At 35.0% G+C, this 13,183-nt stretch overlaps 1 protein-coding gene across 3 annotated transcripts in view; it reads right to left on the reverse strand.

The window, feature by feature from the left end:
* The window catches only part of LOC126810411 (excitatory amino acid transporter 2), a 45,479-nt gene that overhangs the window by 5,307 nt on the left and 26,989 nt on the right, over positions 1-13,183 (reverse strand). For 2 of the 3 annotated variants that reach the window (XM_050535461.2, XM_050535463.2), the window contains exons 3-7: positions 11,476-11,674; positions 10,596-10,803; positions 8,311-8,540; positions 6,486-6,612; positions 2,642-2,875 (exon numbers count right to left, since the gene is read on the reverse strand). In XM_050535461.2, the coding sequence (XP_050391418.1) occupies positions 2,642-2,875; positions 6,486-6,612; positions 8,311-8,540; positions 10,596-10,803; positions 11,476-11,674 (998 nt within the window). Of the gene's footprint in view, positions 1-2,641; positions 2,876-6,485; positions 6,613-8,310; positions 8,541-10,595; positions 10,804-11,433; positions 11,455-11,475; positions 11,675-13,183 lie in introns of those variants that run through there. The other variant, XM_050535464.2, reaches the window with a different exon arrangement.

The following is a 13,183-nucleotide window of genomic DNA, read 5'->3' on the forward strand; positions in this document are numbered from 1 at the left end:
ATATTAACACATGAAAAAAACTGTTACATTTTATCACAAAGTCGGAATCAGGTGATAATTTTAGCCTCTAGAGCATCTAGGGGTGACAAAAATATACGACCACATTTCAATGTGGGCTTATATATAAATTAGCAATGTGGCTAGAAAGAGTAAGCCTTAATAGTCTTGTAGATGATACATGCCATTAGTTTTAGCTAATTCAAATGATGGTTTTGGCATGGATAATTTAATTCACTAGAGCATCTTGGGGTGACAAAAATATACGACCACATTTCAATGTGAGCTTATAAAAATTAGAAAGAGTAAGCCTAAATAGTCTTGTGGATGATCCACGCCACTAGGTCTAACTAATTCAAATGATGGTTTTGGCATGGATTTCCGAAGTTTCAGAATAATGTCTGTGAAGAAATAAATCCTATTACAACCTTTCTTATTTGATTGTTCTGCATTTGGTCATATCATTACAATGGTTAAATCCTACATGCTCCATCTATACACTGACATTTTATTCCAAGCCCATTGATATTCTGAACACCATGATTGAGGATTAGACTTCATTCTTTCCAATGGCTAGATCAATTTTTTTTTAACTCGAAAATCTACTAAATCTTATCCATCATGATCCACAGTCTGACAGATTCTACTAAAAGACATCTTGTTGATTTCATGCCATGAGAAACACTATGATTAACCTTAATTCCTATTGTTTCTTTATGAGGGTAAAAATGCATTAGACAGTAACAACCATTTTACACAATACTGTTAATGGTTATAGTAGGAGTATTTAAATATGGGGTAATCACCACAGATTTTGCATAGCACAGATAACTATATGAAACATCTGACACCAACCTTACTTATATATATTTACTAAAAGATAATTTTTGCCAAGTCTGCAGCATTTTTTTTATTTCAATAAAATTCAAGTGACAATATGTCATCAAACATTAGATATCAATTTTAAATCAGTCCGAAAATAACTTTTGCCACTAGAGGGTTCACAGTGAAACTGATCAAGGGAAATAATTCTGATAGTAATTATTGGAAAAAGATTAAGATCAATAGGCTTGAACAGTGTATGGGACGATAACGTTAGACTCTGGAGCGCCTACAGCATCTGTTAAATAGAATCAATAGGATTCCTTGTCTTTTTAGCCTCTAGAGTGACCACAAGATATTTCATATCGTTCAAGGGCCATAACTCTGATAGTAATTATCAGAAATTGTTGAAAACAATGAGATTTAACGTCTCATATACCAATATCCAGTTGTCCGAGAATAACTCCATGAGAAGCAATCACTTTGTGCCTTGATAAATCGGTCTTATGAACAGTGACAAATTTCCGCATTAAGTAGTCATGTTTATCAAATCACTCAATGAAAAACGGGACGTGAACGCATCTCAATATTATGAACTGCAACTTTCTATTTCTTCACATTATAGTATTGGATTTACATACTTAAAACAAGCTTTGATTTAGAGACCCCATGATATCTTTAAATTAGAACGGTCCTAAAGTAGATCCTTGTGGGATACCCTGAGTAACTGACTTATGTTTAGAATACTGCATAGTGTTACAGGATTCTAGATTTATCACAATAGACAATATCTATTTTTTGTCTAACATGTTATTGATATCAATTATATGGACATCTTATATTAATTATGGGTCATCATGTTTTGGGTGAAATTTGATATTAACAGAAGTTAAATTATATACTGAATTGATGGAAGTGGAAATTAACATTGATAGAAGTGGAAACTTATATTCATGGATGTGAAATTTAAACATACATTATGCAAGAGCTAAATCTGCCTATTGCAGGTCTTTCTTTGGGCCTGAAATGTTTTCTAAATTATTAATTAGACGTTAATTAACTTATCCAGGCCATAATCAACTCTTGATGGCATTAGATTTCTCTGATATTACATAGATTAGAACAGTTCAGTCATATTTTGATTTAAGCTAAAAATGGAGGAGCGAGACTTAGCTTCGAACAACCAATACGTTGGATGAAATTATTGCACATGTCTTGTCAAACCTTCAAAGGCTAAAATCTTCGCTCGCAATAGAGTAATTTGAATTAAATTTTTTAAATTATTCATTTTACATTATCTATTTTCGATCTATTATAGCAAGAATGGCTAGCTCTTTATCTAAATCTTACATAATGTATCTTTAAAACTGATGGATATGTGAAATTTTATATTGAAGGAAGTGATATTTTATATTGAAGGAAGTGAATATAAATACAACTGTTGATAAATAAGGATGATCTGATTTGTAAACAAACTAGCAGAGACAGTAAGCCTATTAACTAGAAACAACAAGTAGAAGAAGAAATGGAGTTTATTATCAACTTGACACGAACTAGGTCATTTCTGGACTAACATATGGTTCAATTTTATTTCAATAATTCAATAATGCGTAGGAGTCTTGTAGCAGTGGAAGTAAACCGGAAGACCCGGAGAAGACCAACAAGGTTGGACAGGTGACACTACTCCTTGTCATGTACAACCAGGGAATCGAAACCATGCCAGATGACTCAACGACAGATCTGACGATTCAACGCGCACACGCTCACCATTCGGCCATCCAACCCCCGTAACTAGAAACAAATATCTACTGTATATACATACCTAGAAGCAGTACCCAAGGCAGTGACCCAAGCTTGTAGAATTCCTATAAATAGTCGGAGAGGATTTTTACGTGTAATAATGAAGTAGATGGAAGGTAGTATGATAACAGCATGTATAATCAGACCGGCTAATACAGTCACCATGTACATTCCTAGACGTTCACCTAGAGCAGCTGGATCATCTAGAGACAATATCTTACCAATAATCAAAAACATAATACCAATAGGTGAATACCTGAAATAATAAACATAATACCAATAGGTGAATACCTAAAATAATAAACATAATACCAACACGTTAATTAACAAACATAACACCAACAGGTGAATACCTGAATTAACAAACATAACAATAAAAATAATAATAACAAAGAGAGGGAGAGAGGGAGAGAGAGAGAGAGAGAGAGAGAGAGAGAGATGGGGCTAACTCCACTGGACACATACTAGGTCATTTCGATACCAACGCATGGTTCAATTTTATTTCAATAATTCGCTTGCGTGTAGGGTCTTTATATTAGCAGTGGTAGGAAACCAGAGGACCCAGAGAAAACCCACGTTTTTGGACAGGCGACCCTACTCCTCGTCATGTACAACCAGGGAATGCGCTAACCATTCGGCCATCCACCCCCCCCCCCCCCCCATAATAATACTAAAAATACTTCCACGCTTTGTGTGGCCTTCTTTAATTGTTGTCTTCATTTGATTTCAGGATTATCAATTTTCGTCAAAATGTGTAATTTGTTGCATTACATGGGTTATATTCTTTCCAATCCCTGCCGTGTGTGTGGAGATGAACATAAAAAGAAATTCCCTTTACAACCATTTAGGACAGTTATATCTGACTTGTGAATGAAAAAATCAGTAACCATGCATCAGAATATGATCACGTTACATCTGTGCATCTTTAATTTTACAAACAGGATAAGCATGCACTTGAATAGCAATGAAATGAAATGGAGATCAACGTCCTACTGTTCTGCTCCGACTAGGTTAATGAAGACAGCTCAAATAGCAAGTGTTCAACTATGCATCTAATATTTCACAAATAGGATATACATGATACTGCATGAATATCTTTATCAATGTCAATTATGTTGGTCTGTGGGGAGATATACTTTAAATTCATATTCATGTTTTCGGTACTATCAAATCAGCATATAGGTTGAAACATACGCCCACATATTTATTCTTTTGTAAATGGAGCTTTTATAAGGCACTAAAACTGACCAAATGCAATGACCCATGATGTAATTATCAAAAATAATTTTAATTTGATTGGCTTCTAGGTCTTGTTTGTACCATTTATTATACAAAACATGTACCACATGTTCGCATTATCAGAGAGAGAGAGAGAGAGAGAGAGAGAGAGAGAGAGAGATGAGGTTTAACGTCCACTCTACACAAACTACGAGTTTGTTGTACTGAAACTAGACTCCAAGTTTGTTGTTCTGAAACTAGACTCTGAGTTTGTTGTACTGAAACTGTACTACGAGTTTGTTGTACTGAAACTGTACTACAAGTTTGTTGTACTGAAACTAGACTCTGAGTCTGCTGTACTGAAACTGTACTACGAGTTTGTTGTACTGAAACTGTACTCAGAATTTGTTGTACTGAAACTGTACTACGAGTTTGTTGTACTGAAACTGTACTATGAGTTTGTTGTACTGAAACTATACTATGAGTTTGTTGTACTGAAACTGTACTCTGAGTCTGTTGTTCTGAAACTAGACTCCGAGTTTGTTGTACTGAAACTGTACTCCGAGTTTGTTGTACTGAAACTGTACTACGAATTTGTTGTACTGAAACTGTACTACGAGTTTGTTGTACTGAAACTAGACTCCGAGTTTGTTGTACTGAAATTGGACTCCAGGTTTGATGTACTGAAACTAGACTCCAAGTTTCACCACTCTCAATCAAATAGAATCAAGGTTATAATGTCCCAAAATATTGACGCAGAAAATGTTCATTATTGAACTTTGTCAAGGTATTGATCATGTAATGAAACTATTGGAAATGCGCATTATCAAACTTAGTCATGGTATTGACGGAATGATATATGCAAAGTTCCACCATCCTCTGTCAATTAGAATCAAAGTTGTCGAGCTCCAAAGTTTTGACCAATCAAATTGCTTTCCAATCTGCCTAACCAGAGCCAAAAATCATTATGGAACTAAGTTTCATCACTCTGAATTAATTAGAAGCAAAGTTATCTTGTCAGAAAGCATCCACCAATCAAACTGCGTATCTCTGGTTAGACTAAGCAGAAAATGCTCATCATCGAACTCAGTCAAGCCATTCACCTAATAAACACCTACACCAAGTTTGAAACTTCTAGCTTAATTATAATTGTGCTCCAAAAAGTGTGATGGATAGATGGACGAACAAACAGATAATAACTAGCTTTAAGAGCATTCACAAGATTTTTCAAATTCATCAAGGGTGGTAACTCTGACTACATGATTATCAAAAGGCTTCTTTGTTTAATGAACATAAGTAATGTGTATTAATTTCAAGACAATTAAATGATAACTATACCTCACAGACTCTACATCCCCAAGATTTTTCAAATTGATCAAGAGTCATAACTTCCACAGTTATTAGTGGAAATCATTGGAAGATAAAAGGTTTCTTAGTCTCATATAAACATAAACACTGTTTTTGGACAGTAAATATAGCTATTAGTGGGTCCACAAGAAATTCTGGACAACTGTTGGATGTTGGATGATGACAATAATGGACTATGTGAGAAACTTCCTTTCAATACAAACAGGCAACGCAAACCAAATATAGAAGGCTTCATGGTATCTTTCTCGATCGAGTCAAATTCATGCATCAATAACCCCGAAGAAGTCACTGATGAAACGTTTGCTTAAAAGATGGGTTTTTTTATATATATCATTGTGTTCTATTATTGTGTCTCATATTTCAGTGTCAACAAGCAACACAAACCAATTACAGAAGGCTTAACAGGATCCCTCACAAACCCTAAGAAGTCAGTACTTTAACTGATGAAACATTGGATAAAAAGATGTTGTTTTGATATCACAATTATTGTGTCTCAATTGTCTCATATTCAATGAGGGTGTATAAAAACAAGATAAGGTTTATCAAGATGTCTGATATATCATCTTCTGAGATATAGTTTTACAGTGATAAGCCTACTACTCGTGTCACATCATTATAACCTCAACACATTCCATGTCCTTATTATAAAAAATCTTGAGATCACCAAACAAAGAACACCTGTTGCCATCTTTTTCAAACTTTATCAATAGCTGACAAGCAGTTGCCATGCAAGATAAGCCAATATTTTGCAAGAGATGGACAGAGAACGAGCTAATTATATCTGGCAGTTTTGGTCCGATTTACATGAAATTCGAACTCAACCAACAATACAGTGTAACAGTGATATATTCGAACGTTTTTTTAAATCAGATAATAATTGTGACCTCTATAGGGACCACAAGCTAAAAACGCGATTTTTGATACAATCAGGGGCCATAATCCATGAAGTTACGGTCCGATACATGCCAATATCGAAAGGAACCAAGATTTTAGGGAGATAAACCTATATTTCAAGTTTCGTTGAAATCGGATAAAAATTGTGACCTGTAGAGTGTTCACAAACAATTGTCGACGATCGGATGGACAGGGGCGACAACAATATACGTCCACCTGAAAATGAGGGTGTATAAAGATGATCAGTCATGAAAATTGAAACCAGGATATAAAGTCAAAAATTTGCCTCAATCCATATTACAGACGTGTGAGGTAGAAAATTAATCTAAATTTATGTTAATTTATTCAAATTGTAACATTGTAGTTGATGATTTTATTATACTTACCACATGACGAGTAAGACCATCTTCATTATAATTTCATTGAGAACAGCAAAAAAATCCACCATAATTTTACCTCGCTCTCCCATTTTACTCAGCATGATACCAAATACAGTACAGAATACAATCAATCCTATAAAAATATAAAATAGATTTATCTACCTCATTGAGATATACATTGTTGGGAGTAATGTTTTCTAGCAAGTTGGTACTTATTAACGCATGGTATATGACGCTTAAAGGATGATTTTTTCATTTACCAGTATAAATACATTAAATTTGAAAATCTATTATGAAGGTCCAGGCACTTAAACATATGTTATGTAAGAGCTAAATCTGCCTATTGCAGGTCTTTCTTTTGGCCTGAAATGTTATATAAATTATTAATTAGACATTAATTAACTTATCCAGACCAATCAACTCTCGATGGCATCGCTAGCCTGTGATGTTTATTGGATTAGGTTCCAATTTCCTGTTTGACTTCCATTAATAATTTAATCATTAAATGGATAATCAAGACTATGTTTTTTATCATACCGACTTGAGTAATGATGATCGAGGCTAGGCCGAAAATTCAATCGCTAAAATCTCAGTTCACAGTGGATCAATTTGACTGAAATTTTCATCAAATTCACTTTACATTATCTAGTTTTTAACTATTATAGTGAGATAATCAAGACTATGTTTTTTATCATACCGACTTGAGTAATGATGATCGAGGCTAGGCCGAAAATTCAATCGCTAAAATCTCAGTTCACAGTGGATCAATTTGACTGAAATTTTCATCAAATTCACTTTACATTATCTAGTTTTTAACTATTATAGTGAGAACTGCCAGCTCTTTATCTAATCTCCCATAATGTATCTTTAAAGGATGATTTTTTTCATTTACCAGTATAATATAATGAAACTGAAAATTTATACTGAATGTAAAATGTCGTATTTCTGAAAATTTTCTCAAATATTTCTGTACAAAATGTATGGGTAGCCATTAAAATAAGTAAGTAACTATCCACACATATCAAGCTCAACATCTAGTGCAGAAATAAGAAGTGAAAGCTATTTATTTGCAATTTTATACAGCAAAGACGTATCTCAGGAAAATATTCACCTTTACCTGCTTTAATTTCATAGATTTCACACAGTACAGGCTCAACAATAATTTCAATAATACGTATTTAACCATGAAACAATACTGGCTATATTTCGTTTGATTGTAATGCTTTGGTTAGACACAAGGTTGATTTTTTCAAGACAATACAACATTTTAGCTCTTAATATTTTTTTTTTTTTGAACACCCCATATACGAAATTTGAAAATAATATCAGTAAATCTTCTTTTTATTGGCTTAGAAATACGACAACCAGATGAAAAGATGCGCAAGAAAATTCTCATTCTGAAGAAGCAAAAAAGTGAATTTTGCAAAATATTCCAGATACGACCTTTTGACTACCCACCCGACAATATGTGAGAATGTTTATTCCGCCGTTGAGTTAGAATTCAACTATAAACATCAACAGATTTAGAGGTATTTCCTGGATATATTATTGGATAAGAGTTGTTTGGAAGAGCAGGGGAAGGGTGTCGGGGATAATAATCATAAGCCATAACACAAATTGACTTTTTTGTTTATTTTTAAGTACCTTACTATAAAAAAAAAAAACATGAAATATTATTTAATTTGCAAAATTTCTGTTCATTATTAAAAGTGGAAGTCCTGTCAAGACTAAGTGGAAATTTGGATAGTGTCCGTGGAAATAGTTGTGTAGCAAATCACAAATCATCAGATTATTGTTTTGTGTTGCGTATTTGTAAACTACATTAACTCACCTAGTACATTGATGCCGTCAACTGGAGGGAAAGTACGAACCCATCTAAACGCAGCTTCTGTCATATTTGTTACATTAACTGATGCTGTGGTGGTTAGTGTAGAAACAGTGGTGGTAATATTCGTTAAATCTGTAGAATTATCTCCATCCGTCGTCTTCAAATATTTCTTTTTATACACGGTTTTTGTATGTTGAAAACAGGACTGCATGATATTATTAGGAAAAATGTTCCTGAAAATATGAACATTAGGAAATAGGTTTTTGTATGTTGAAAACGAGACTGCATGATATTATTAGGAAAAATGTTCCTGAAAATATGAGCATTAGGAATATCGATACTTGTACTTTTTTGACAAATTTATAACAATAAACAGAAGTTTTCCATAGTTATCAATTCTACCTTGAGCCATGCAGCCATATTATGTACATATATACATGTACAACATTTTTCCAAAATAATTGAATGAAGATGTCGTATATCTACCAGGGTGCCATATAGGTCACAGCCTATACCAGTGCCCTATATCTTTTACTTTGTTTTTGTTGGGAAGGCAAAGGGCTGGTCAATAAAAAAACTTGTGGGCTCTAAATTCCTCAAACATAATTAGGTTTGCTATTCACCCCCTTCCCCACAAAACAAAACCCCAACTTATTTCTATCTTTGAATATGATATTTGTAACAGACAGTAAAGATAGGTTGCCAGACAACGAAACAGCAAAAAAATTGTCTGAGCATTGGACAAGTGTTGTCGCATATCTATTCTGTTGTAGATAATAGGGCCTTTACTCTAGAAGTAATTAACAGAAATTATTGAAATTCAAAAGGCTTCTTTGTTTTATTAATTTAAATGAAGCATATAAATTTCATATAGATTGGATGATAATTTTTGTCGTTTGAGCGTTCACAAGGTCCAACAAAGTAAAACAAGGGTCATAACTCTAAGACATTATTAACGAAAGTTGCTGAAATTTAATTGTCGTTTTCGTTTGACTAATCTAAATGATACATAACTTTTGTCGTTCACAAGGTGCAACAAAGTGAAACAAGGGCCATAACTCCAGAGGAAATACCGGAAATTAAATAGGCTTCTTCATCTCACTAATGTAAACAACATATATCAATTTCAAAACAATCAGATGATAAATGATGACTGTGGAGGGTTCACAAGAAATTGTGGACGACAGATGGACAGACAGATGGAGCAATGACGCCAATATACAACCACATTTCCATGTTGGCGGATAAAAAGTAGAATTATAGACTCAAATTACATAATAAACATTTGTTCGATTAACCAGAGTTTTACAGCTCACACTGTTGTCGCCCTTTGCAGTAACAAAAGAGCGCTTTCATTCATCCGCTGTTCTACAATTAGGGGCTTCACTTTGCAATGGTTTTTCTTTTGTTCCTTCGGCCTTGTCCCATCTCCATCAGCGTGACAGTCAAGGACTCTACCTAAAGTACCCTTACTTATGACTTCATGACTTCATGACTCTACCTAAAGTACCCTTACTTATGACTTCATGACACATACACCCAACTCTTAACAGAGAGAAAGGGAGAGAAATGGAGTTTAATGTCTACACGACACAAACTAGGTCATTTCTGGACTAATGTAGAGTTCATTTTATTTCAATAATTCACTTGTGTGTAGGGGTCTTTAGCAGTGGGAGGAAACCGGAGGACCCAGAGAAAACCCACGAGATTGGACGAGCGGCCCTACTCGTTGTCATGTACTACCGGGGAATCGAAACCACATCAGTTGACTCAATGACTTAATGATGCAGTGTGCAAGTGCTAACCATTCGGCCATCCACCCCCTACCAACTCTAACAGAGTATCACATACACATCACCAAAATATGTCTGCTGTAATACTAACAAGTTGAATATACAACTTTTTTCAAATGCTGTTGTGTACTTTAGTTTTATGACATAGAATAAAATCAACACTTTTCTGAGAGTGTGGTTCCAGGTGCCAATGGCGTTCATCAATCGTCTGGTTCACTCCATGTACCGACCCCCTGCTGCTGTTATTTCCACTTGCGGTTGCAAAACAGATACTGATGTATAGACTGTGTACAGACTTTAAACCATCTCGTAAGGTCTTGGAATTGTGATGAAATATTCACTAATGTGTCAAGATACTGTTCACAAAAAATTGCTTTGATCCATTTAGTAAGTCATTTTCTAGAATGATTTGATTAAAGTGAATCTCTGATTTTGAAATCGTACTGCCGTTTCTTTTTTGGCTGTTGAGTATAGAATAAAATCAATGCTAAATACCTGATTAAATCTAGGAAAGCATCTAAAGATGAAACAGGTGCTTCATCAACTAAATCAGTCTCGTTGTCCATAATGGTGAAAGTACCAGGATGTATACTAACTACCAGTATAATACCCAGTATAATAGCCATAAATGTTGTGGCAAAATAATATACCACTGCATATAGACCCATACGACCAGAAGAATTCGCATCTAGTGATGCCAGACCTGGAAAAAAAAATTATCATGAAAGTTGGGTTTTTTTCTGGACAATTAAACAATGAAGTAAAGACTAATGGGATATTTGTTTCGTGGTTATTGGTTATTTTTTAATTTTTTTTACAGGCTGATGAGGGTCGGGGCTAGAAGAGACATTTTTTACAGGCTGATGTGAGTGGGGGCCAGAAGAGACATTTTTACGGGCTGATGTGAGTGGGGCCTAGAAGAGACATTTTTTACGGGCTGACGTGAGGACAGGGTAGAAGAGACATATTTTTTACAGGTTGATGTGGGGAGGGGGTGGGAGAGATATATTTTCTATGGGCTGATGTGGGGAGAGGCTAGGAAAGACATATCTTTTTACGAGCTGATGTAGGGAAGGGGTATGAAATGGGGTTTAATGTCCTACTGTTCTGCCCTGACTTTGCTAATGGGCATATGGCATACAGTGTACTATGAGGGAAATTCAGTTATGATTGCATTGAGATAGTATTGTGTCCATCTGCACCATCTGTAGGATTTTGAGAGATCAATTCTGGAACATCAAGCATTCCAATATAATTAATTCTGGAACATTCAATCAAGTAGTCCAATATAATTAATTCTGGAACAATCAATCAAGTAGTCCAATATATTTACCTGTAATCATACTAGAAACAATCAGAGGTAGAATATATTTACCTGTAATCATACTAGAAACAATCAGAGGTAGAATTAACATCTTTAACATTCTCATTAACATATCTCCAGGAAATGACACCATCATTATTGTATCGCGAGAAGGGTTGGCAGTTCGTGCTGCAAAACCAAACACCACTCCAAAGAATACACCAATAACAGTCAACACCAAGAGAAGATTGGTCAAACACCATTTTCCGACCTGAAAATAAATTTTTAAAAATTGTTTAATTCTTCTCTTCTCGTAGTTTATTTTTGAAATACTTTTAAAGAGAAGAACGAACTCATTTTCATCACAGGTTTTCATCTCTTCTGTTCAAATTCTTTATTTGTTATGGACATTTGGAGGTACTCACACCACACACAAAACAATACCTCAGTTGTTTCTATAACCTTCGGTAGATCTACCGAGGACGTCATGCAATGCTATTACTTCTAGAGCAGAGATATATAGTAATCAGTAATTGTAAAGCTGTTTCACACCAGAAACTATGAAATGCTTCCACTGAAAGAAATAGTCCCTAGGATCTCTAATGCAAATCCTGGTGATTTTAAACTAGTAGTGCGTAACATTCACTATTGTATTACCCAAATCATAACTGTTCTGACCGATAATTATGCATGTGCATTAGGTACAGGCGCTGTCATTTACCCAGAAGGTAATGTATGTGTCAGAAGTCATATAGGACAAGCTGTTCAGATAATAAAGTTAAACTCTCTTAATCTTTCTAAGCTTCATCCGGATCAGGTGAATCTAAGTGGCATAATTAATTAAACAATCACAATTTACTTGGTGCTGTAATTCAAGATCTATCCAGGATGGAGGGCCTGACAAGGACAGCTGTCTAGTCCTTCGGATGAGACGGAAAACCGAGGTCCCGTGTATATATTGGAATGCACGTAAAAGATCTCCTGGCAGTTGGAATTCGATATAAGAGTAGGCGATAGTGCCGCAGCCCGGGCAAAATTTCTCTCATCGCACACTGTATGGCGTATGCCCATCTTCATTAGCCCAGTATAGGAGCAGAACAGTAGGACGTTAAACCCCATTTCATTTCATTTCATTTCATTTCAAGATCTATCATTTCCTTTAATCATGATGTCTCTAACTAAACCACAATATATATAACACTGCTTCTCTCATTCTCCACACAAGTCTCGCTATCCAGCATTCGACTCCGTCGCCGGCTCAAGCTCTACACCGGTTGACCCACAGACTATTGGTCACATGATTAACTATATGACAAAAGTGGTATGTCAGAAATGTTGCTGGCATTATAAACATTTAACGAGTTTTAGTCAATTTAAGGGGAAAATGCCCTCCGAAAAAATAAACCCAGTCTAAATTTGGTATTGTTTATTGATACCAAGTATCTTGGTGGTGTAGTCAATTGTGCCGTTAGCAGAGGTTAACGTGAACTGCAAGGGAAGACAACTCTGTTTGGGAGATTGTGCTTCTCTAGCAAGCAGGAACTGATTAGGGGCTCAGGGTTCCTAGACCAAACTCATAACAATCATCTGATAAATTTGTTCCGTTCTTTTAGAGGCCAAATTAATTCTCAAAACACTGATTGATCTTCTATTACTAAGAAAACAGTCTGGTAACCAAGGATGACTAATTGAAATCTTAGCAAGTACAATATTTTTAGATGCCATGTTTCAACCTGCTATTTACCACACCCAGTGAATTAAATAAATAACCAAGCAGGAA

Source organism: Patella vulgata, chromosome 2, assembly GCF_932274485.2.
Source record: "Patella vulgata chromosome 2, xgPatVulg1.2, whole genome shotgun sequence".
In the NCBI taxonomy this organism is placed as follows: domain Eukaryota; kingdom Metazoa; phylum Mollusca; class Gastropoda; family Patellidae; genus Patella; species Patella vulgata.